Genomic DNA, 26,269 nt, shown 5'->3' on the forward strand with positions numbered 1-26,269 from the left:
GGTCCGTGTGCCGGCGCTGCCCCGCGGGCACGGCTGATATAGGGGGGTGCTGGCCCCGGGGCTGGGCCCAGCCCACGGCAGCCCCATGGCCGGCCCCCCAGGAATGCCTCGCCTGCGTGCCTTGCGATGGGGACACTGCCCAGCCTGGCGCTGGCACGTCCGGGGCCAGCCCCAGCCCCGCTCCGCGGCAGCTGGAGGGCTCCTCGTGACTTTGTTGTGGGATCGAGCCACCGCTTTTCAGCAGGACCTGCCGAAATTGCTGATATATTGCGGCTCGTGGCTGTCCGGACTGGACCCGTGCCACCGTGTCACCTCCACCTCCGCAGCGTTCCCCCCCATGGAAGCTGCGTTAGAAAGGTTATGCTGTGCCCAACAGAACTGGGAATTACAGCTAAGGCACGTGTCCCAAAATATCCCTGTCCAGCAGCAAATGTCCCCTGGGACGGTGGGAACGGAGGGTGCGAGGGCCCCTCGTGCTGGGTGTCCCAAATTCCGCTGGGAATTGCGACTGGACAGGCACCGAGCACGGGGGAATGTGCGCTCCCTGTGCCACCGAGAGAAGTGTGGAGGCAGGTGGCGCTTTACCCCAGCCTTCTGTTTCCAGCTGGGGCTGCAAAATGTGGGGACCAGCTATCAGAATGGGGGTATCAACTCGGTTTGATTCCAGGGATAATTGCCGGTCCTTTAGGAAATCATGGCTCATTTCACCCAGCCAGGAAGTTGACCTGTCCCCACTGCAAATGGCTAAAATCCACACTCCTGGATTTACTGCGGATTTACCACAGATTTACCCCGCCATGGTGGAGAGCAAGACACACCAAAGTCCTCCAAGTGATGAGCAGTGCAGCGACGAGTGTTTTAATCCACAGCAACCAAAGACAAATCTCTCTTTTTAATGATTCAGCACTCCCTCTTGTGTCCAGAGGGCTCTGACACCTCAGGGTGGCAAAGCCTCACCTCCAGCTGCTTTATTTAAGAATTAGTTCGCAAAACTGAAAATGCAATTGATGCAACTGTTAGTTTTCATATTTTCTAAGATTCCCCCCTTAAGAGGAATCGTGCTGCAGTCCCTATGGAATGTCCAAGCCAAAGCAGCTTTAACAAGGGAGCCAGGTGGTGTCAGCACAAAGGAGGGATGCAGGTGAGCACAAAGCCATCCCCACATCACATCCTCCCAGGTTTGGAGTCCTGAAAGATTAACTCACTGCAGAGCCTGATAGGAACTGTGGTCCTGTGGGCCCCTGCTGGCCTTGGTTTGCCCTTCAACCCAGCAGGCTTCAGCCCAGCCCTGCCTCTGCTCAGCATAGGGGTAGCAGATGGAATAAAAAGGAAAAATGTTACATTTAAGGATTTGATTTTTGAAGCAGTTAGTCTTCCTAATTTGGATGTATTTAATGTTTTGGTTCCCTTTAACACACGAAAGTCAGAAAAAGTGGCAGGGGGAAGTAGCTATTTTGTTAAAGGGCATTGGAGCTTTTTCTTAGGTAAGTGCACAGGTAGAGATGGGAGACCTGCTGTCCCCCAGAACCAAACAATCACCCAAAACCCCCTAGGTAACCCCAGAGAGACCTTCCCAAGGAAGTTCTGCCCCAAGGCAAGCCCCAGCCCCTGGCTGCTTCTCCCCCCTTGGGATTCAGCGCAGAGACAGTGGGGTGGCAGGTGCCAGCTCTGGGCACTACCAGGCTCCAGGGCAGGAGCTGAGGAATCACACCTGGCCCTATCGCTCCATCCCAGGAAATGATGACTCTGAGTCACCCTGAGAGCAGCCCCTGGGATGCACCGGAATACATTTAGGGTAAATGTAGCGCAGGAGGGGGGCTCTAACGTTGCCTTTAAAAGGTCTGCTGGAGAGAGCTGGGATGAAATTCAGGTTGGGGTGTGGAGGAAGGGTCTCTGTGTGCTTAGAGAGGGGGAATCTGGGCCACTGCCACCCAACACACTGCCACGGGAAAGCTGCAGTTCTGCGAACATCTGATGCGAGCAGAAACTTACAGAACAGAGCTGAGCCCAGAGGAAAGGATGAAATCCCATCTGGCAGCAGGAGGTGATGTTCCTCCCGGGGAAGAGGCGCAGGCGAGTGGCACAATGCCAACCCCTGCCTCCCCACCGGCTGCCTGGAGACACAGCTTCCAGCATCCCCTGGCTCTCCTGAGCTGCTTGCTTACAAAAGAATTGGGAATTGGGGTTTTGTAGGGAAACCCGAAGCCTGTGCCATGCAAAGCACTGGGCGTGGCTCCTGCAGCCATGGGGTGTTCTGAGGGAAAACCACCCTCTCCTCACCCCAAGGCTGCTTCCTTTGCCTCCTCACGGGAGCCCCATGGCAGAGGGAATGTGGCTATCTATAGTCCGAGGAGGGCTGCCAGCACAAGTGCCCTTAATCTGGGCATGGCTGGCTTGGTGACACAGCGGCTGTCACTGGGGTCAGGTACAGCCTGTTGGCTCTGGCTCCAGCTGCATCCTGACGTGCTGTCCCACTTGTTAGTCACTCCAAGCTACCAAGGCAAGTGGGAAGCTTTACTGAGCTTTTTTCCTCCAAAACCTCGTTTCAGGCTCTCGTTTCCAAGCAGCTGTGACCCATTGCAAAACTAGCAGAGGTATTCTTGAGGTCAAATATAAGGAAATAAAAGGCAGAAACCTAACTAAGTTGCAATTTTATTCGAGATCAGGGATGTTTGCAGGGCTCCTTTGGCTGTGTCGTGGCTCCAAACTGCAGCAAAATGCTCTAGTATCCCTCTTCCCTTCCTTGGGCACCTGGCCCTGAGAGAGCCCAGACCCAGCAACAGCAAAATTCTTTAATTTATTGCTTCCTATACCCTACTCGGAACGTTTTAGCTGAGGGAGGACCCGTTTTCCCCCTTCCCCAGCCACATTGCTCCTGTCATTTCCTCTTCTCCGTGAGCCAGGACAGGGCTGTCACACCAGGAGCCACCACTGTGCCTGCAGGCAGGAACTGCTTTACGAGGAGGATTCAGGAGACTGGCACTGATCAAACATGACAGCCGAGCCAGGGCTGCAAATTTTTATTTAATTAAGGGAATGGGACATTCAGAGGAAGCTTAATTAAAGTTGCTCTCCAAACCCACTTATTATCTCATGAAGAGCTCAGCAGCAGTTCCTGATGCTGGGACAGCATTAGAAAATCCCTATTGGGCTGCCTGTACTCTCTGTGTTTTGTCCTTGTACACATCATTCTTCGGCTACATCCTGACCAAGGGAAAACAGTTTTCAGTGAAAAAAACCCCAAAATTAGTTTTTCCAGTTCTGTTTGCAGAGGTATGTTTGCTCATTTGCTACCACTGTCCTGGTGGCATCTGTGAGACACCAGCATTGCCCCTACAGCTCCATGCATTCAGCCAGGACATTTACACTTCAGTTGCAATTAATTACACCATACTGGGCTAATTGCATCCTCTCTTAGGTAGCATAAGGAAGGGCAGATAAATATTACTTTCATTTTGCTGGAAGGTACTTTTTAACAAAATTTCCTTGACTTGACAGTCCAAAACATAATCCCTCTCCCCTGTGTGTAATGTAGCACAGAGTTTATTTCAAAGTCTTGATGGATGCTTGATGCATCCTTCTGCCAAAACATAATCTTTCTAGACAACCTCTCAATTTTAATACACTCAGATACTCCTAAAAAACCTAGTTATATCCTCCCTCCTGCAATTTTCTCTTCCTGAGGTGCACACTGAACCTGTCAGAAAGGCTGCCATAGTATGACTCCCCCTCAGGGCAACTCAGGTTCAGCTCAGGGGAAAAAGCTAAGGAGGGTTTGCTTGCCATCTTTTAGATTATCCACTTCTGTTACAAATTCCAAGCAAGATCCTTTAGTGTGCCACATGCTTAAAACCTTCCCCATGCTCAGTGGGACAGCGACAGTAGAGTCCATGCTGTCAGTAAATCACCCCAAACAATGCCTCAAGTTCACTCTGGGCTCTTTCCTGAAGTCTGGCCCATAAGCCCAACTCCTCAGCTCTGTTTCTGGGGTAGCACCAGGCAGCTCAGCCACAGAACCACTGCGGCGGCACCTCAGCCCAGCGTGACACTGTCCAGCCTCCAGCAGCCCTTGGTGCGCACAGATGTGCCCCACGAGCTGCCGGCAGCTGGGGCAGTGTCACAGCCACAGTGCTGGAGGGGGCTCAGCCCTCAGCACCTCCACTGCAGCGATTGCATCCCACTAGACTGCACTGGATTGGGCCGGGTTGGATTGCACAGGATTGTACTGGATTGCGCTGCATTGCACTGTATTGAACCGGACTGCATTCGACTGGATTCTATTTCATTGGATTCTATTCTGTTGAATTCCATTGGATTGCATTAGACTGGATTCTATTCCACTGAATTCCACTGGACTGCACTGGATTGGATTCTATTCCATCAGATTCCATTGGGTTGGAGTCTATTCTGTTGGATTCGATTGGACTGCACTGGATTGGATTCTATTCCACTGGATGCACTGGATTGGATTCCATTCCATCGGATTCCATTGGATCGGACTATATTCCATTAAATCCCATTGGATTGCACCGCGCGGTACTGCGCTAGGCCCCGCGCGCCCAGCGAACGCGCATGCGCGTCCCGGCGGTCTAAGCCCCGCCCCCTGGGCCATAGCCCCACCCCGGCCCCGCATTGGGGACCGCCCCCGCTCAGGCCCCGCCCCCTGGTCCCGAGCCCCGCCCCCAGGTGCGCATAAAGCGGCGCGGGCGGGGCGCGCCGCGCCCTGAGGGCGTCGAGCCAAGATGGCGGCGGCGGCAGTGCGGGCCGGGCGGGCGGCGGGCGCGGGCGGCGGCGGCGGCCGCGGGGGAGCCGTGGCGGCCTGAGCGGCTGCGCCCCGGCGCTTCGCCCGGCGACATGGAGGCGGCGGCGGGAGGCGAGGACGGCGAGGAGCCCCCGCGGGAGGCCCGAGTCCTGGGCTCCGAGCTGGTGGAGACATACACGGTGCGGAGCGCGGAGGCCGTGCGGGACGTGCGGCAGCGGGGATGGGGCAGCGGGCCGCCGCCTCAGCGGGGCCGGGGGAGCGGGTGCGGCCGGCCTCCGTGCCGGGCTGGCTCCGGCAGCAGCGCCCGCCCGGAGCTGTGCCCGGGCTGAGGACCGAGCGAGATATTTGGCTCAAGTTTCCGAGGGGCTTCGGGGGAAGGAGCTGCGGGGGAGCGGGGCTCAGCCGGGAACAGCGGCCTCGAGCTCCGGGTTGCCTTGGTCCTTTGGGAGAGGCAAATGTCCGTGTTCTTGCCCGTATACATCTCTGTGTATGTGCGTATGTTTATGGAAGATCGCTGTCGAGTAAACATAGCTTTCTAAGCTGGACTAAACAAAGCAGGAAATCTTTTCTTCATGTGGAAGAATCATAAAAAAACCCTCTGATCTTATTTCCAGAGGAAATCAGATTATTTGGGGCAGACGTAGATTCCCACCAAAAAAAAAAAAAAAATTAAAAAAAAGAAATTGCTAGCAGTGTTTTCATTTGGGGAAGGAATGAAGCTTTTGACATATAAGTTTTTGTTTTGTCTGGTCACATTCTACCAGACAAAATTGGTTAATTGGTTTGTTTTTCAGGAAGAAGCTCATCATTAAACAAACCTCAGTATAATTGCAGACAGAAAATGTCTCACGCACACCACCCTTCAGTTATATAACTAAAAAATGTTTTCTCCTTCTGCCTTACTTTAGTGTGATTTGAAAGACCTTTTTTTCAGTAGAATGCAAATGGATTACATCAGACTTTCTGCTGTGGGGAAAAAAAGGAAAGGGTTTAGAAAGACAGTATTTGGAAAGTTGTGTGATGGATTCGAGTAATATTTTGTGCTCCTGCCTCTGAAAGGTACCCAGGGAAAACAGCAACAGGAGAGTGATTTCTGAGTTGTTAGTAGGACAGAGCTTTACACAGCCGTGGCACATGAGGAGCCTAACTCCTTCCCCGGTGATGACCCTTGAAACACGATTGTGGGAATGACTTTCAGGTGGTGAGTTGCCATATTTACAGACCTTTGGAGCATTCGGTGAAGGAGCTGGCTACAAGGTTGAAATGGATTTTTGATAAGTGCCTGAGCTGATTCTCTTAGCTGTGTGATGTGTATTCTCAGAAATGGTACCAGTGCTGTTGAGGTGTTACTGTGTCAGGATGTGGTTCATCCCTCAGTCAGCTCAGAGGGGCACGGTGAGATCTGTGGCGTGGGGGCTGGAAACTTCCACGTCAGGTGTGAACCAAGACTCAGCAGTGCTGGTGATGAGAATTTCCATCAGTATTATGCAATACCAGTGAATGACAAAATCAAGTGCATTCAGTTGACAAAATCTCTATGTCATCTGCCCCCTTATCCCTCTGGTAGTTATGGTGCAGGAGGTGAAACAAGCTCCTTTGCTGGTTCAGTCTGCAAACAAGTGCTGTGGTTGGGCCACCCTTTGGTAATACAATTAATGTTCTAGATTGAGCTGCAGTTTAGGTGTGTAACTCTGCAGGTAGTGTTCGTCTGATCAACTGATAGTTGAGGATAACATTTTAACCTGCTGTAGCTAAGCCCAAGGAAGCTTACTTTTTCAAGACTAGATTTCTTTCTTTAGTGGTTATGGAAATACCATGCTGCTTTAATGCCATTTTTCTTGAGAGCTTTAAAAGTACAGTGGGGGAAAGACAAGATTTACCAGTATTTGGTCCTACTTTGATTCTCTTGCTGCATTTTTGAAGGCATGTTGGCACTAAGCTTGCATGTGTGTAAACCTCCTGAAGGTGTTAGCAGGACTCCAAGGCTGCTGTCAGCTTTTATGAGACAGGCCCAAGCCATAAGAAATGTGGGAATAAATCTTGAAATGAAAGCAGAAGTTTTACAAAATTCATCATGGGATGAAAAGTTTTTGAAAAAAATAGCATGTGTTTAGTGTTCATAAGTAGCTGAGTGATGCTTAAGGACATGACAAAGATCTGCACCAGGACAGAGATTGTTAAATGATGTAAAAATAAGTCAGATTTGGTAAAGGTAAGAAAGGAAATACGGCTGTAGCAACCTGCATCTTCATCCATTACCTTGTGGTCAGGTGGCAGTGATCCTTGTTACATCCTTGTTTTTAAAAGAGTTAACTGGTTTTTTTTGTGGTGTATGAGCTGCCCGTTGTACTCTGTATCTCAGAGCTCAGTCTCAATAGAGGGGGACTGTAATGACATCCGTTTGACAGTTGTGATATTAGATGCTGTAGAATGTATCAGGGAGGCCCACAGTCCTGTGTAATGCTGAAGGTACTTTCAAAAACGTGATTCTTGTTGGAGTTTTTAGCATGAAAGGCAAGGTATGGGTAAATCCAGCAGGAAAAAATCCTGCACTGGTTGATGTTTTCTGTTGGGTTAGTAATCTGTGAGCATTTCTGCAGGGTTTTTCTCCTGAGTGTGCTGGCCCAGCTGATGCTGACTGAGGACTGGTTTTGAGTAGAAGCCCTCAAGGTTGTCAGTGCTTCGTTTGTTTCCTGCTATGCATTTGTTTGGCCTAAAACTGCCTTCCTGCTTTTCCTGGTTTTTTGCAGCTGTTTTTAACATAAATACTAACTTCGGTATTTAAGGAAAATACTGTTGCTTCCTTGAATGGGTGTAAACTGTCTGACTACTTGATGAGGGAGGGAGGAGGAGATGTGGCTGCATCACTGCTCTGGAATTTGGGAACTACTGGCTGTAGTCACACCTGTGTCCCAGGCTTCCTGTAGAGAGCCCTGTCATTTAAGTGCTGGGTCGTTGTTTGGTTTTTTTACAGCACTGGAGCATGTGCAGTGGGATGAGGCACACTGTAGAAATGCAAGTTCTCCATGTAAAGTAAGGTGGGCAGGTTTTTGTACTGTGCATAGGAAGTGAGCAAAAAGCAGTCTGGAATTGCTGCTGTTCATTTAATAGCTGGTTTAAAGATGTTTAGTAGGTCTTTCACCCCTCAGTATTTAGGAAGATGAAGGGATGCTATTTGGTGATGTGGGCTCTTAACTGCAAAAAACTTATAGTGGCTTGCTAGAAAATAAAGAAAATATACAGCACTGCAAATATCCCAAACACTTTACAAAGTAGAATGGAACCAACATTTTTGTCCCTCTTATACAGGAGGGTTTGGTAGAGACAGGTGAAGGAGGAAGTCCTGTGAAGGTAAAGGGTGTTATGTTTTAGTTCAAAAGAAGTGTGCAGTTTGTGGTGGAAAGATGGGTGGGGATTTCAAATGGTGTATTTCTTTATGTCTGCAGGAGAGTGCAGTGTGACTATGTCATCATCTATCCGTGTATTCCTTTAGCACTTGGTGTGACAGGCAGCCCTTGGAGAACCTTAAGATGTCAGCATTGTCCTATTAGTGCACTCAAAGTTAGTTGATCATGAACTTAATCTCCTAAAACAGTGAGATATCTAAGGGGATTTTTTGCTTTAAAATTATTTGTTTCTATATTAAGACAAGTCTTAATATGCACATCAGCATATTGCATTTATATATTTATTCTTCATGATAATGGCAGCTTGTGGATTGATGTGAAATCCATTGCTGTCTCTTCATACTGATGCTGCTTGGGAGGGTGAATATTTACTGCCTGCTCTGGCTGCCTTCTGGATGGGAAATGCTACAGCCTTTTAAAGACTTAACTGAAAGGAATTGTATCAGTGCATGCAAACACTTTAACAGGTACTTTCCCAACCAGACTGTCCATTTCAATAAGTGCTGTTTTTCTAGAAGTGGTCAGTGCTTGCCATTTCAGCAAAAGGATATTAAACCTTTATTACAAATTTACTCTGTGTTTTATACAGAGAGGAGGGGTTTCCTTGCTCACCTGGTGAGTTGTCAGTTGGGACATGTGAAGTTACTGAGTTTCCAGTGTCTGATCTGAGGTTTCATGCCTTGCATACTCAATGTGCATTGCATTTAGATATGCTGCTTTCTCTGCCGTAATTTAACACAGTCAGCTTTTCAAAAGAACTGGTATTTTTATTATGGCATATAAATTCACTACTTCTTTACTTCTAAGTTTAGTTTCTTTGAGTCTCTCCCTGCTTTTCTCAGGGTTATGAGGTGCTTTTGAATGCTGGTGTTGTTCCTGTTCTGGTTTGTCAGCAGTGCACAGTGATTAATCCTGATCTGCTGTTTCCCAATACAACATGAAAGGAAAGCAGGCACCGGCCTTCATTGAGTCCATAATTCTGTGTGGGCATCCTTGTGTGTTTTCTGTGCTCATCCCAGCACCGCTGTGTCACTCACTGGGTGCACCAGTCAGACATCATGGTTGGGTTCTCTGTAGGGCTTGGGGTTTGTTCAGGGAGCCACTGTCAGATGCTTACAGGAATAAAACTGGCAGGAACGATAGTTCATCTTCTAAAATGCAGGTGGTATTCTATTTAATGCTTGACATTGTGCTGCTCTGTATTTGCAGTAAGTGAAGACTGGTCTTTTATGTAACAGATTGAAACTGTTGATGCTTTTTGTTTTCTCAAGTGGGTTTAGCAACTAGATGTGTATCATCTTCATAGCAGCTATGAGTCAGCTCTGGGTGATCTGTGGTAGTAAGCAAGTTCTCAACTGTATTTAATGCAAGATTACAAGTTGGTGTTTTCCCCAAAGAGTATAGTTGGATTGAATAATATAATTTATTTAATTTGTTGTATTCAAGTAGTTGTGGAACTGGTTTTGTAGGGCCTTGTTTGTTTGCTTGTGTTTTATCTGTATCTTTGAAATGTCTTTGGGATGGCTTGTTTCTGGCATATCTAAAGGTAGGCTGAGTTTCCTGCAAAACCAGTACTGTTCAATCCAGAAAGTCACCTAGAATGAAAATCTTTGTTTGGTACATGCATGGCTAGAAATACTTATTTTGTATTAGGAGATGTTGGGTTGCCTTAGATAATTGTAGTGATCCTTTGAGCACTGTAACTCTTCAGGAAGATGTCTTGTGTGTTTCACCCTAAATGGAATAAAATAGCATCCACCCAACCAAATGGTTTGTTCAGTTTTCTGAAGGGTTAAGCTCCAGATTTCTGCTTAACTGAAGTGACAGCAGGATGCTTGCCAAGTTCCTCTGCCCATTGTGGAACTTGGTAGATGGAAGAAGGGATGCTGCCATCTCAGGCTTGTGGGTAGCTATGAATACTAACTTCAGTTAGCAGAAACTTTCAGAAAAAGAAGTACCTTAGAGCCCTTGGCTATTTTAACCTTTGGGTTGCAAAAATGAAAGTCGTTGCTTTACACTGAGGCATCTGCACCTTCTTGTGGAGCACCCTGGGAAGTGAGATCAGACATCCCACATCAGCAAAGTCACCTCAGAGCTGGGGTTAGTGTTTCCTTAGAACAGAGACCCACCTGACAGTGCTCCATCAACCAGCAGGTCTCACAGTCAGCTGCTCTTTCAGGCAAATGTTTTGCAGTGTCCTTACTTGAATTTTGTCTTTTCAGGTGTACATTATTCAGGTTAGTGTTGGCAATCATCAGTGGACAGTCAAACATCGTTACAGTGATTTCCATGACCTGCATGAAAAGGTAAGAATGTTAATGCTGTGACCTCACTCTCTTACAAAACTTTGTACAGTTCTTGTTGTTCAGTTTGACAGAATGGTTTACATAATTTCTTTCTTCCATAAAGAGAGAGAATATCTGCCACATGCTGCCTGAACCACAGACTAAGTCCTTTTTGTGAGAACATTATTACTTGCCCCTGTTACATTCCCCTCTTGAATTGGGGAACATTGACCTGGACAACTTTTGGATGGAAGCTGTGTCAGAGAGGAGAGTTCAGGCTGGAGTCACTGAACTTTTTCCTGAGAAGGATGTTTATGATCAGCTGATTTGGTGACCAAAGTCTCATTGGGGTGAATGATAAAAATGTCCTTAAAGTAGCATGGGATAGTTACAAATCAGTGCTCCTAAAAAACAAATAAAAATGAGGAGAAGTCTAGTTTATTCAAGAGTATTCTGCTTTCTCAGAAATGCACTGGTTATTTTGTTGTTTTGTTACATTTGTTACATTCTGCTCTGGTACTGTGAGTGATTCTTTGACCAGACACTGTTATTAAACTCTGTTCATTCCATGACAAAATGTTCTTTCAGAAAATACCTAATACTTCGAAGGCAGTAGCTAATTTTACTGAAGTAATTTTATTTTTGGATCTTCTCAGGCTCAGGCAACATGCACTTAATGTGTTCCATTGTATCTTTTGTGTGAGTTCAGATGGTGTGACAGGTATTAACTCTGATCTTTGTCTTTCAGCTTGTTTCAGAGAAGAAAATAGATAAAAATTTGTTACCTCCAAAGAAGATCATTGGAAAAAATTCCAAAAGCCTTGTGGAGAAAAGACAAAAGGAACTGGAGATCTATCTGCAAACTCTGCTGCTCAAGTTCCCTGTTACTGCACCAAAAGTTTTGTCACATTTCCTACACTTTCATTTATATGTAAGTTATGTTTTTAGTGTCTGAACAGAGGCTTGAGTGTCTTTCACTAGTTCTCTGACTTGGAGAGAATTCTGTGAAATCTTCGTTAATTTGCTGAAATGGTTCTTTTTCAATGTTTTGCACAATATAGCAAAGCATATTTTTAAGATTTTTGACACCACTTTTTATTGCAGTAGACACTGTGCTGGGAAGTAGTGTGGGCAGGGACTCTAAGAAGAGAAAATAAATGCTGGCAGGGGAGTTGGAAGCTGTGAATAAATGTGAGTCTGAATTGGTTAGGCTGAAGTCAAAAGTGCTGGCTCTCAAGTGAGCATTGCATAATGGACCCACACCCCTCTACTTCGTGGCTAATGGTTGTGGTTCACACTGAAACAGTTTCCAGTTTCCCAAATGAAGAAAAATGATGCTCCTCTGTGGAAGCACAATGGAGTGGCCTTTGGAGAAATAGCTCCAGCAGACAGAACGTTACCGTAAAGGACACTTGAAGCAAGAAGCAATTACTTGATTTCATGTTCACTCTGCAATTTGTTCATCTCTTGTGTATAATTAGGCTTTTTTTGCAATATGGCATCATGTTGTAAGGGCGAGAACGAATTTCATAAAGAGAAAAAAGCACTGGAGAACTGAACGGAAAGAAGGAGCAGTAACTGCTTTGGGGTGGGATGTTTTGAGAAGCACTTTCATGGGTTCATAGAAAAGCTTCAGAAATTAGTCACAAGTGATCCATTAGGTGTTAATTAAGTTTTAGCAACAAAGGTTATGTTACATGAACGTAATTATCCTGGTGAGACTTTAAAGTCTGTTAGATAAAAAGAGTAAGTTTATTTCACAGTGTTGCTATTGCCTTGCAGAATTGAAAGAGAAGCACAGATTTGTAGCTATGAAGCCCTCTGAAATGGATTTGAAATTTTAAATTTATTAAAAATGTCTGACAGTGTAGGGAGAATTCTGTTCAAATAGACCAAAATTCCTGCAATCACGAGCAAATTGCCTAATTTTTGTTTTCTGCCTGTTCTGTTTTGCAAATGACATCTGTTTCATTAAGTTTCAGTGATTGTAACTTCCACATGGTTTTTGTCTGGGCAGAAGTTCTTCCTAGCCCCTGACTTATTTCTCAGAAGACTGTTTTTTCCTCTTTTAATGTAATCTTTTTCTGCTTTTCCAAAGTGCTAGCAGTATTTGGATATGAATACTTCCCTGTTTCTAAACTGCTCTTGGATATTATGAGCAAAGTTGTTGCTTAATCTGCATTTCTTTGCTTTGAGGGAATCTGACTTAACTGTAAACTCATTTGGCTCTTGCTTGGAACTTTAGAATACTTTTAAATATTTACAAAAAAGTGGTAATTATTTAGTAGAAAAGCTAAATATTTACCACAGCAATTCTGCAGGACTTTGATCTTTTAAAATATCTTCATTACCAGACAACCCATGTACATACTGGAGCCATTATAATCCCTGATATTGCCTCCTTAATATATGTAGGAAGGCTACAATATTTTTAGTCTTAATTTTTTTTGTAGTGTTTCCAATAAGAATTATTTAATTTTATTTCCTGGGTCAGTAGAACTAAATGGAGTAGCAATGCCAGCCATAGATACATTAAACTCACTTTGAAGCCTTCAGTTGCTCTTGGGTACAGGGTAGCAAAGAGAAACTGTTGCATGTGACAGCAATATAGAACTTGGTTACTTGAACACAGCAAAGGATTTCTGCAGTGATATGGGGATGCTTGTTTTGTTGCGTAGTCTTTGTCATCTTAGAAGATTGGGTTTGTTAAGTGACATATAGAAGGTTTTGCAGGAAAAGTATTGAGTACCCACAAACTGCTGTCAGAGACACCTGCAAACAATGGACTTCTGTGGGTGTGATGCATTTTAGTAATTACAGCTAAGACAGAGGTCTCTTGTGGGTGTGACAGAGGAATAGAGTTCTTTTTTCTTTTTGCCTGCTAGTCACTGAACAGTCTAAGTCATAATCTTGTTCCAATTATAAAAGTTAAAAAAAAAAAAATTGGCTCTGTGTCCCAGATGACAAAAGAGATACAGAGTAGAGTTTTCAATTAAGTCTGTGCTTGCCAGATGAGTGTAATTGGCTTATTCAAATGCGAATCAGAATTGTTTGTTTTTGTTTGGAATACAGCTTTGAGCTTGTTGTTCTCAAAACTATGGCGTGGAGGCTTTGTTCATCCTCAGTGAAAGGGGTTTCAGTTGCACTAAGAATGTGATGTTCTAAAATCCTTGCTTCATCAAATGAGCTGAGCTGTCTGCTGCAGATGTCCTGTGGATGTATTCCCTTGTTATAAATCATGAGGTATTTGTCAGCAAAGTAAGCTCATGAAGTATTCATGTGCTGATGATCCATAATATCTGTTTATACTTTGCAGCTACCTTAAAATGGGATGTTTGTCTGGGGGAAGCTTCACCCTCACAAAGAGTTTTATTTTGTTCTTTTCATGGGCCTTTGAAAGGGAGCTGTTGGAAGTGCTCAGAACTATTTCTGGACTTGCACAGAGCATTTGCTTTTTGTGGAGAGAGATGTGCCCAGGTGGGAAATACTTGCACTGATCTTTGTGCACCTGCAGGTTTAGAAAGTGCAAATCCCTGCACTGAGAGTTTTCAGCCTTTCATGCTGGATCTGTCAGTGCCAGGAATGGAGGTTGAGCACCTGGGTGGGTCTAGGGGGGAGAAGAGGGATGATGAGGAAAGGAGAGGTTTGCATTACTTTGCAGCAAACATAGTAGAGTTGAAGTCTAGAAGACTACTTACTTTTCATATCTCTTTTTTTTCTGTAGACTTGGTAATCTAAAGCTTTCTCTGTATTAGTGGTATTCTGAGGAAACGTTGAGTGCTTGAGGCATTAGAATAGTCTTAATATTAAAATTCAAAGAACACTACACTTGTAATATTTTCTTCAAAACAGAGCTGTCTTCCAAGTTGGGCTAATGATGGCTAATAGTAACTTGCTCTAGTTGCTGCTGCCCTTTTCTAATGTGTGCAGAATGGGATTATTTAAATGTAGTTCACTGTCTTTCATCTTAGAAGTGAAAATCATATGAAATAAAACAATTTCAAGTAGTTTTTAATAAACCATTTTCAAGTTACAAAGAAATCTGTAAAACAGTCACCCTGATTTAGTTTTATTTTTTTTTAAATCAGTCCTCTACCACAGCAAAAAAAAAGATGCTTCACTAAAGGTACAAATTAGAAAATTGGAACTATAAGCATGTAAATAACAGTCGATTACAATGGTTTGTTGTTTGCAGGAGATCAATGGGATCACTGCTGCATTGGCTGAAGAGCTCTTTCACAAAGGTAAGGAACTTGCAGTATTTATCCAGGAATGTTTTTCCTCTATGTTCATGCATTCACATACCTTTCATATCTTACCTCCAGACAATGAGAGATCTGATCTTCCATATCTGACTGATACTTTTTCTCACCCTTCCTTCTTACTGTCTTTTTCTTGCTGCTTGCACTTTAATTCAGGCATTTTGTGAGGAGCTGCAACAGTCTTGCAGCCACTGTTGGAAACAAGAAATTGGTGAATTTATGTTTTGTAAGGGGCCTCCTAGTCTGTATCCTTAAGGGATATGGCAGCAGTGATCAGGAGCTTTTGTCTCAGTGTGTTTTTAGTGTAAGCTGTAAGGAAACTTGTTTTCAGTCAGTGAGTCCTGATAGTCTGTGTAGTCTGTAGTGAGACTTGATAGTGTATTAAATGCAAAAGATCACTTTACCTATCTAAATATTATTCTTCCAGAATTCAGGAGACAGGAGACTTTCTGGTCAGTTAATTTAAGGGTGTGCTTTTCTGAGGCTGGCAGATGAAAATGAAATGCTCTTACTGTACCTACAACAGCTCCAGCTGCTCCATTAACAGCAGGAGACATGTGAAAGGCTTAATCCCTGCTATTTTTGTTTTGAAGGACATGCAAGATGCTACTGTCTAATTCCAGTTGGCTGAAGCATGGTAGGCATGATAGGTGAAGCCTGTTTCAGCAATGCCATTTCAGATTCTCCTGGCAGAAAGTTACCTTTAGGTGAAGCCACCTTGGGGATTCCATTCAGGGAATTTGGGAATATGTTAAGGAAGCTTGTAAAGAAATGTTTGCTGGCTTTCTAGTGCCTGCAGTCTCTCTGATATGAGAATTGTTGATGTGTCACTGACTGCTCTGTATTAGTGTAACCTTCCAGTAATGTATGTGCAGCTGGACTCTTGGACTTGCTCCCACTGAAGCTGATGGGAATTTTACTCCTCAGAGCATTTCTGAGAGCTCTGCTTATCACAAAAGCTGATGCTTTCTTGTTCTTGAATTCAAAGTGGTGTCCCTAAAGGGAAGAAAGGAAAGATATTTGTTCCATGTGTGTGTTGCAGCTGCTGTAGCCTATGTCCAGGTTATGGTGCCTTCAGAGAGGCTTTTGTATGCAGCTTCCTGCTGTTCTACTGCTAAATTAGATTGTAAAATTATAATTAGATTGGACGTTTTCTGTTCTGGGCATTTGCTTTGCTACTAACATGCAGAAAATACCTGTATTTTCTGAAAAACTTACTTAGTACAGTGCACCTGCATTTAGGCAGCATGGCTAAAGATCTGAGGTCTGTATTTTAGATAGCAGATGCTGTATTTTCTGAACAGAAAAAAGCTTAGCTGCTATAAACTTAGAGATATCTCAAGTTATTAATGTATTCATTATTCATATGCATATTCATTATGAATATGAATAATGAATACATTATCGTTACAACATAAAGGAACTTTGATTCCAGTCCTGTTAAGACTGAGGCAAATTTGCTATTAGTTGCATTAGGAACTTTGGGTCCGTATGATGAATGCCCATTTGAATACCTGAATTATTTTGGCTTAAAAAAATTGTTTTGCTACCTCAATTTTCATCTTAGAGTATAAATGGCAAACATGTATCATTACATTTTCCATGTTTCATCCTAAGCTACTCTGTTTTTCAGGAGAGCAGCTCTTAATGGCTGGAGAAGTCTTCACCATCAGGCCCTTGCAGTTGTATGCTGTCACTCAGCAGCTGCTGCAGGGCAAACCTACCTGTGCTAATGGAGATGCCAAAACAGATCTAGGGCATATTCTGGATTTCACTTGTAGACTCAAGTATCTAAAGGTGAGCTCAGTGTTAAATAGGTGTTTGTGCTGCCAGCCTTCAATCCTTGTTGTCCTCTAGCCAAGGTGTTTGCTGTGTGATGTGATCTTTTCAGCAGTGTCCTCTGTATAGATGCAGACACAGAATCTTGCTGGGTGCCAGTAGGGATGAGTAAAGAAATAAATAATGACCTCTTCAACCTTGTTTTCTTTGCAGGCACTGTGGGTAAGCCAGTGTTTATGAGTACATGTGCATATGTGCATCTATATAAATCCCCCTTTCTCACTGTCTGACTGCATCTGAAAGTTAAAAATAAAACCCTAAAAAGCACCTCAGTTTCATCGGTGGCCCTGAATTTCTGGCTAAAATGCCATTACAGAATAAATGTAAAATGGTCTCAGAACAGATAGTTTTTGTCAGGAGACAATTTGGCGCTTGTTTCTACCCAATAAGTGAATTAGACTTTACCTGAGTAATTTTTAACACTGCTTGCTGTGACTCAAAAACTCATTTTAGCCCCTTTATTGCTATTATGAGGAGCTGCCTTTTAACTGTGTTGTATGTTCAAAGCTGAAATAAAATGGTAGAAAGGAAAGCAAAACCATGGCTGTGCTGGTGTTCCTGGGGCTCCTCAGTTGCCTTTGTCATAGTCTGTCTGTATGAAATTCTCTAAAGGGAGGATTTTCTGGCTGGAGAAGAGTTTATTGTTTAGAAAAATTGCCATCTGAGGAATTTCTAGCCCTTCTGAATGCTTGTGAGTGGGCACATTCAGAGCTTGTAAGACACAAAACCAGAGAAAAACCTTAAGAGTTTTCTCTCAAAATTCTATTCACAGCAAACATAAATGAAACCACCTGCTTTTTATGCTGCTGACATGCTCTGAGGCCAGAATCCCATGGCCATATGGAAATATCAGTTGCATTTTTATTGATGTGCCATCAGTGTAATGCTTGTTTTCTTCAAACACAGTTTGTCAGTGCCTTGTGGTGGAATTAAAGACAGTGCTGACTTGGAGGGTTCACAGGTTTCAAGGAATTTGTTTTCAGTGAATGTAACTCTGATTTTCAGCTGAGAATGTAGCCATGGCCAGCCTTGCTTATGGTACTGCTCTTTGCATGCCCCATGTGCTACAGAATGCAAGCACAAGGTGGCACTTGTAGTTCAGTGCACTTAGCTGGAGCAACTAGTATTTGTTTTCCTGAAGAATTAACCTGCAAATGTTATGAATCATTCCATATTTGAAAAATTGGTTGGAACTTGGCTGTCTTTCCAAGCCACTGCCCTTAGGCCATTGGCTGTGTAAGACTGGAATGTGAACAAGTTGGCTTGTGTGCACTAACTCAGTTCTTTAATGTCTTAAATGCCAGGTCACTGGAACAGGGGGACTTTTTGGAACCAGTAACATTCAGGAGCATCACTTGCCTTTTGATCTGTCTATTTTCAAATCACTTCATCAAATAGAGGTAAGGTCTGAGATACTGCTCATAAATTTGTAGGTGCTCTGCAAATGCCAGGCCTGCTGCATATATCTCAGAATTGGTGGTTCTCTGCTTTGCTTTGCTGCTGGAATTGGGGAATGCAGAGTTTAGGAGGACTGTTTCATTTGTGAAATAATGTTTTTTCACAAGTTTTGGAAATAAGGACACAACATTTAAATTAGAAGAAGCTTGTACTGTGTGTGTTCATATTCACACAAAACCTATGCCTGAGCACTTTTCCACTGCCCTTAAGAACTAGCAAGTGGCTGTAGTAGAATCCCTTATTACAAAGAGCTTTTTATTTGGGAAAAAATAAAGTAGTCAAGTATTTGTGAAAATGTCCTGACATTACATTTGTTTGTGAAATTGCACTTTTGGGTGTAGTGCTGCTTGCTTGATAATTTGCAGATTTTTTTCATTGCTTTGCTTGCAATGTAAATACCAGAATTTCCAGCAGTTTTCAGTGGGTGTTTTTTGAAATACCTTCTTGACCACTCCAGGTCTTTCCAGAGAGAGAATATTCACTTTTGTCACGCAGTCTGTATTCTGGACACTTTTGGTGGCTGCTGTACCTTTTACAGTACATGAATGCTATTGTCTCATTGATAGGAGACAGTTGTTGGTTGAGAGCTGAAGTGGATTTTTGAAGTCAATGATTTATTGTCGTTCTCATGTAGGAAAGAAACTACAATTGGCTGTAGACTGAGAGAGTCTAACACATTGTATTAAATTTCCCCTTTTCTGTGAGCATGAATGAGGGGGTAAAAAAGATTTTAGATCTGGAAGACTTTTGAAATTGTGTTTTTGTGAAAACACAATTTTGGCACTAGATGAACACTTTAATTCCAAAGTAAACACTGTCCAAAAATTAACAGGGAAGAATTTTTTCAAGAATGGGAGGAGCTCTGTCAATTCAGTATGGTTTCCCTGATACACCAGCAAATGTGCCAGCTCTCATGGTCTCAGTGTGTGACTGTACACAGAGAAGGATATGCGCAGGCACTGTAGCAGGTTCTCAGTAATGTTGTTTCAAATTGAGCTACAGAAAAAGAAACTTTGTAATCTTAAACTTAGTCTGTGTAATTAGCTGTGTATAGCATTAAATTGTTAGATTAGTAGACTCACTTTCTAAGCATTTCTTTTTTCTTATGATGAAAAGGACATCTGATCATCTGATACCCAAATTAATGTGTCTGCAGGTAGAGCCATATAGCTTGAGATACCTCTCTTTTTGGTAACAGTAAAATGCTGTGACCTGTTAAATCAGCTGGGTAGTTTCACCTTGAATATGCGGGACAGATGGAAAGCTAGTGGAGAAGCTTTGTTTGAATATGTATTTGAATTTCACTTTTCTTTAGTTACATCTCTAATTTCTTGCTTTGGCTTTGCCAAGTGTCAGTATTTCTGACCTGATAATCACAGGAGGGATTTTAAGGGAGTGCTGTAACTACTTTGCAGATTGCTGTAGAATCTGCTGTTGAAGTTTTTAGCTGCCTCTTTTGTGACTTATTTGCCTGTCCTAACATTTCTGACTTTGTAATGTGATTTTTTTTAAACAGATCAGTCATTGTGGGGGAAAGCTTATCAAGGGGTTGACTTCATCAAAACATGCTCTGGCCACACTGAGCGTTCGATTTTCAGCAACATCAATGAAGGTAAGAGCAGGTTCCTACTTCTGGTGAGAGTTCAAGGCACATGCAAAACCAACATGCATAATGGGGAAATAAATATCCATTGGAGTCCATGGAGTTTTCTGTACTGCCCATTGCAGGTTCTGTTTTTAAAACCATGGAACTCTAAGGGGTTTCTAACCTTACAGAAGGATAAGTTTCGGTGAAGAAAGTGTTTGGATGTGTTCCTTCCCAGGGACATTTTTCACGTTGCCTACATGAGATTGTTGGGATAGTTTCCAAAACCATTAGGTTTCCCTGAAGATGTAAGCCAAATATTGATGTCCTTCTCTTAAATAGGAAATCCTGGTGCCTGAGGCCTCTGAGTTTGATCAGTGGGAGCCAGAGGATGCACTGGACAATTCAAGTTGTCCAGTGACAGCAATTATCCCAACCTGGAGAACATTAACAACTTTAGATATGAGTCACAATAGCATCTCTGAAATTGATGATTCAGTGGTAAGAAATATTTTTCGTTTGTGGGAAAAAAGTATGACTTATCTGGCACAGCAAGGATTTTGGATTCACTCTACTACTTTTTCTGGAGAATCTTCAATTGCACTTTCTGTTGGTTATCTTCCCAAGCTAGTGCTTCGGAGATTTGTTCTAGAAGAACTTTATTTCCTTTGCTAAAGGAGAGTGGTTTTGTCATTTTGTGGTCTATAGGCAACATTTCCATGAATTCTCACTTTTTGAAACATACTTTTACTGTTTGCCTTGGCCATAGGAGCCAATTAGGTTTTTTTTTTTAAAGAAAAAACACCTCATGGCTCAACTTTGAAGTTATCAAGGCTGAAGCATCCTGCATATTTAAAAACCTGTGACTTGCTGGCAGCTTTCTTGACATCAAAACAATATGAACAGCATGAAAACAAAATTTGGAATATTTTGCCAGTACTTTAGAATTTTGTTTTGTAAATCAGATATTAGGAAAAAAAATCACATTCATCACAAGAACGTGGTAAAATATGAACATAGCTTTTTACTTAGGCTACTCTTGTGAAGCAGGAAATTGTTACCCGTGTAGCTCGACCAGACATCATGGACTTGGAGCATAATTATCTTATTCATGATTTTTTGTGATGTTGATTTTAGATGTTTCAGGTCTGTGTCCGGGTCTTAACTATAAGGAAAATCAATGCTGAGATTACAACCAAAATAATACAGATGCAAAACACTTATGTCAGAATTCAGCATCAAGTTCAGGGTTTGAAACTTCCAAAAATAAAAGGAATTCTGAGTTAAAATGCATTTGCTACAAGTTTGTGTGACCTTGTCGTTTTTGGCTGGTGTAATCAGTAATCGACTTACTCTGGGTTTTAGTACTACTGTCGCTATCCACATTTGTGTGTAGCATAAATCCCCTGGTTTATCTGTTTGGTAAGACCAAAGCAGCATTAGTGAGTTTGATCTATAGTTAGTGGGGATAAACTAGGATAAATTATTTGTCTTCAGTAATAAACCAGGTTTCAGATTAAAACTTAATAGTGCCTCTCAGAGTAACCTGGTTTTCTTAAGAGGAGGAGTCAGCTCTTCTTTGCACCAAGTCACCCAGAATGTTTTCCTAATGCCAAAAGCTGGGGAGAGAGACTGCATTGGATGACACCTTTCCATTGCTTTTGTTGGTCATCAGATACTGAAGGAAGTGTGGCCTGACTTCAAACTAAAGTGCATTTAACATGTATTTATTTTCCCTTCTAGAAATTAATTCCAAAGATTGAGTTCCTGGATTTAAGTCACAATGGAGTGTCTCTGGTAGAAAATCTACAGGTGAGTGATGCATTTGAAGGTGGTTTTATTACCCAGTTGCCCGAGACCTTAAAACACAGATTTTCATGTTTCAGAATTTTGTTGCTTACTTCATGGAGAATATTTAGCCCAAATAGCTTCTTTTTTTAACATCAAGGACTCTTTTAATGATATTTTTCTTAGCTGCTCCTGGATATTTTAATTTCTTAGCCAATATTGATATACAACATTTAGTTCTTAATGAAATTCATTCTCTGCTAGCTGTATGTGTGAGTTGGTAAAAATACAGCAGAGGAAATTCCATTTCTACAAGCTTTAACCTTTGCAATGAAGAGTTTCATGCCATGTTTTTCGTGCTATGTATTGTCCAGCATAAAAAACACTCTTGCACAATAAAATGAGCCAGCCATTATATAGCATCTTTGTTAAGTTTTACTTGGTGTATGACATGAATTTTCTGTGCTGTTGTAGCATCTGTACAACCTTGTTCACCTGGACTTATCCTACAACAAACTTACGTCACTAGAAGGTGTTCACACAAAACTGGGAAACATCAAAACTCTGAATTTAGCAGGAAATCAGCTGGAAAGGCTGTCTGGCCTTAACAAACTGTACTCATTAGTCAACTTGGATCTGAGCAACAACAAAATAGAACAGGTAACTGCTGACTTTTGCTGTCAAAATGTGTGTTAGATCATGAGCCATTTCTTTTAGTGGATCAAGCTGCAAATAAATAAAAGTTGCTCGTAGTGGTTTTTCCTGGTTGTTGTATGTATGAAATCTATGCAAGAAATGCTCACTCTGTGTGCTCATTTTCATTTTGCCAGTCTGTATTCATGCTTTTATTCAAATACTTTCAGATTGATGAAGTGAAAAATATCGGCAGCCTCCCGTGCTTGGAAAAGGTGATGTTATCCAGCAACCCCCTGAGCATCATCCCTGATTACCGGACCAAAGTCCTCGCTCAGTTTGGAGACAGAGCCTCAGAGGTGAGCCCCAGTGCTGCTCTTCTAATCCTCTTTTCAGCCTGCTGAGGAGAGTGGTGCAGATGTTCTTAAAACCTGATGAGTTTTTAGTGTGCATTGGAGCAGGTGTTTGGAGAATAAAACCATGAGTGTTACCCAGCTGTGCTCCTGGATCTAAATTACATTTCACCCTGCTCTCATTGGGTAACAAGCTGTTAATATTGAAACACTGTTGTGCTGGAAAGTGTTAAACTGGCCAAACCTTGCTGAGTTTGCCTTAAATTGACTTTAGCTCAAGGTCTAATGTGGTAATTGTAAATGTGTAATGGTTACAAAGATGCACGTAGTTTGCATTGAGCTATGGTAGTTTTTGATTATTCCATTAATAAAAAATTGCAGAATGCCTCATTTTCAATACTTTTAGAGATGTTAACTTTTTTTTTAGGTTTGTTTGGATAACATTGTTACCACTGAAAAGGAACTAGATACAGTGGAAGTGCTAAAAGCTATTCAAAAAGCGAAGGAGGTGAAATACAAACTCAGCAACTCTGATAAAAAGGTGAGTCTGGTGCTGTGAGAGAAGTAGAATATGCAGTGTACAGAAGTTTACAAAATTGCTTCTACAAGTTAGATGTAAGCAGAATGCACTAGATTTTCCTTAGCATTAAAATTTTTGTTTTGTATTTTAATGTGGTATGAGCTTTAATGTTGCCTCTTTTTCCTATTTAGTTTTCAATGCAGTTTTGGTAGTTACCTGACCTTCCTTTTTGGGCTGGCTTGGGAGAGAGGAAGTGGGAGGAAAAGATAAAATCACTTAATGATGTACATAGTGAATTCACAGTCGATCTTAACAGGCATATTTTGTATCTTATACAAGTATTGCAGAGCTGTGATTTTACTTCTTGCATTGCTGAGCATTGAAATTACTTCCCCAAACTCTCTTCCTGTGGGTAATCAGCAGTGGGAAAATCAGAAATCTGAATTCTCCTCGCCTTCCCTCGTACCTGGCTGTGTGCTGTGTAGTTGGTTAGTCTTGGTTTGGAAGTCAACTTAGGGACAGAAGAGGTTCTGTCCCTACAATGTAGAAACCTTGTTTTCATTCTTTTGACTTGTGAAACTGCTTATTTTGTCAATACAGTGGTCAGAATGACTTCTCTAAAAGAATTCTTAGTGAAATTCCACCTTAGTGTGAAAATTGAGACTTAAAGTAATTGACCACCCCCACCACCCCTCCACAAAAAAAAAAAATAAAAGCTGGCACTAACTTTCCTTTTACTAAAATTGAAAAAGCTTGTATAGACCTTATTTTAGTTCAGGATCTCATGTGTCCTGTGTATTTAGGTTTTTTCTTTAATTGCTGCATACTTTCTTTGTTAGATCAGTGAGGACTCCAGGCTCACTGCTGCCAGCTCCAAATCAAACTGTTCTTCTCTTACTGTTCGTCCTTCCTCTCCCTCTCTGCCTCGTCCTGTCAGCTCCAGCCAAGGTAATCATGTATGTATCGTGCTGCTGGGCTGAGCCTCTTGGTTCTGCTTTTCGAAGCTGCATTGATATACATGAATATTATGTGCATGGATTTAGGGCTTTAAAGACAAACACAAAGACCTGGTAGACTTGGCTTTGAAAGTGAAAGTTATATGGAATGTGACTCAGCAAAACTCACCTGTAGTTCCCATACCTGGAGTGAGAGTTTGGGTACAGAACTTTTTGCTGCACCATCCTGCAGAGGACTAGATGCCATTTCCAGGTTTAGAGTCATGCCTTAATGGAAAACTGTGGCATACAGAGACATATTTTAAAATTGCTTCTCCACCCATTCTTGATCTGGAGAATGCGAGCTCAAGAAGCATATGTTCCATTAGTGCTTTTTGTAAGAGCTGCATTTCTTTCACACCAGGAGGAAGATGGAGAAAAGAGATGAGAAAGACACCTGTTAGATTAGTGTTCTGGCTGAGTTGGTGATTTCAGCACATCTCTTGTGCTCTACAGTACCTGCTGACCTCACCTCAAGTTTTTTACTCTGTGTTTCAAATGAATGTGCCTGTTGTGTTAGAAACTTGGAAGAATGACTTAACTTTCCTCTTTAGCCCAAAGGACTCACTAATGTGAATATTCACTTGTAACTGAGAAAAAGAGATAAAAATACTTCATGGTTTTGGCTTTTGTCTGATTGAAAAGTGCAGTGGAAAATGCATAGGGAGAGAAGACTTGGTACCCATTTAAAAGAGTAGGGATTATCTTCTCAATTTCTTGGAGTGGCACAGCTTCCTCTTACCATTAATCAGTGGATTGGTGGATAAGGGAGAGAAACATCCCTGAGGAGCTTGGTCTTTGGAAAAAGTCCATTGCTGTGACTTCTGCAGAATCAGCAGAGGTTTCTTAGTTCACTCCAAAAAATGAAACTGTTCTGACAGCATTTGATTAAGGGGCAGACACCTTGATACAGATTTAGTTGCTATTTATGTACTTTGCCTTTGTAGCCCTTCTAGATAATTTTTCATCTGCAGAAAAAAATGCCAGTTTTTCCAAAATCAAGTCAATGCTTGCTTTAAAACATTAAGCACTAGACAAACTGTCTCAGTCCTGTAACTATATAACAACCTGCAGTTTTATGCAGGACTTGCTGTAAAAATGCATGTCCGCAACCCCTGGGACTGTTCAAATTAGTTATCAATATATTTTTTCTACTACAGTAAATATTTAGGAGCAAAGGAATCTTGGGAGAAAAGAAAGTGTGGGTCTTTCTAAAGGACTTAGGAGTTCTATAGAGTGGTATATGATTCAAGGTTTATTTACTGTAGTCCTTTTCCATAAGATTCCTTCAGTAGAATTTTGGGGAAGGCTTTTATAAATAATGGGAAAATGGGGACTCTGCAGGCTGTTTCTCAGCTTCAACAATAAAAATTTGCTACATATCTAACTATTTAGAGTTGTTTTTAAAATACCAGTTTTGAGCAATCTATTTTTAAAAAATGGAAATATGCTAAGCAATAAGTTTCACTGTTAGACCTTAAGTCGGGAATAATGGAATTAATTTCCTGATATGTTATTTCTATGAATTGTTTTCTCTGCATTTTCCAGACGCCATCTGTTTCCGTAACATATTATTCATACTAAATGTCATTGGGAAATGGCTTATGGAAAAAGATTAAATATTTATGTAGGAAACAGAAAATCAAAAATAATGCTGTCATGTTCTGGTTTTCCTGTCAATTTGAGTTTCCTTCTTGCTAACACAGTATTTTGTTCAAGTAATAAATACCTCTTGTGTTTCCTCTGACCATGAGATGTCTTGGTGCAATCTGCTGAACTTTCCATCAGTCCAGAAAGATACATACAGGAGTTTTTATGCTTGAGCCAGAAACATGTCCACACTGTAATTTTGTTGATTATTTGCATGTTTAAATACTTGATCTGGCTGGCTCAGTGGCAATAGTGAAAACTGATTTGCTCTGTTGTGTCAGTTTGGTGCTGTGAATATCAAACTGGCAAAAAGTCAAGCGTCCCTGAGAATTCTGCCTTGTATTTACTCATGATAAGTTCTTACTGATGATTCAGCTTCGAACCCTTGAAAAGGGTTCCAAATAAGGTGAGATACTATCTTAAATGGCATTTGAGAGACCAGAGCTTCTCAGTCTGGTTGAAGTTTGTACGCAGTTATTACAGATATTGTTCACTTGAAGCTTGCAGAAATTTGGGAGTATGCTACAAAGTTCATGAAGAAGGCTCTGCCAGCCTAGCAGTTGTCTAATTCTGTTAAAACTGAATTGTGTGAAGATTTATTAAATGAGAATTTGAGATTCAAATAAATTGTTAGTTTGAGAAAGAAGCTGTAGCAGTCTTTAATGGTTAGCTTTAATGATTTATGATTAGATCTTGATTATAAAGTTATAATTCCACTTGATTGGCAGATAC

At 42.1% G+C, this 26,269-nt stretch overlaps 1 protein-coding gene across 15 annotated transcripts in view; it reads left to right on the plus strand.

Annotated features, from left to right (window-relative positions):
- Positions 1-4,736: 4,736 nt before the first annotated feature.
- NISCH (nischarin) overlaps positions 4,737-26,269 on the plus strand; it is a 29,455-nt gene continuing 7,922 nt past the window's right edge. For 13 of the 15 annotated variants that reach the window (XR_010744451.1, XR_010744452.1, XR_010744453.1 and 10 more), the window contains exons 1-13: positions 4,737-4,941; positions 10,392-10,475; positions 11,203-11,385; positions 14,650-14,698; positions 16,350-16,513; positions 17,860-17,955; positions 19,530-19,625; positions 19,941-20,099; positions 21,342-21,410; positions 21,861-22,046; positions 22,250-22,378; positions 22,800-22,913; positions 23,732-23,840. Coding sequence is in view for 12 of the 15 variants with exons in the window: in XM_066326813.1 (XP_066182910.1) it covers positions 4,855-4,941; positions 10,392-10,475; positions 11,203-11,385; positions 14,650-14,698; positions 16,350-16,513; positions 17,860-17,955; positions 19,530-19,625; positions 19,941-20,099; positions 21,342-21,410; positions 21,861-22,046; positions 22,250-22,378; positions 22,800-22,913; positions 23,732-23,840 (1,525 nt within the window). In the remaining 3 variants the exon portion in view is untranslated. Of the gene's footprint in view, positions 4,942-10,391; positions 10,476-11,202; positions 11,386-14,649; positions 14,699-16,349; positions 16,514-17,859; positions 17,956-19,529; positions 19,626-19,940; positions 20,100-21,341; positions 21,411-21,860; positions 22,047-22,249; positions 22,379-22,799; positions 22,914-23,731; positions 23,849-26,269 lie in introns of all 15 variants that reach the window. The other 2 variants (XM_066326824.1, XM_066326812.1) reach the window with 2 other exon arrangements.

This window comes from Sylvia atricapilla, chromosome 11 (assembly GCF_009819655.1).
Source record: "Sylvia atricapilla isolate bSylAtr1 chromosome 11, bSylAtr1.pri, whole genome shotgun sequence".
NCBI lineage: Eukaryota > Metazoa > Chordata > Aves > Passeriformes > Sylviidae > Sylvia > Sylvia atricapilla.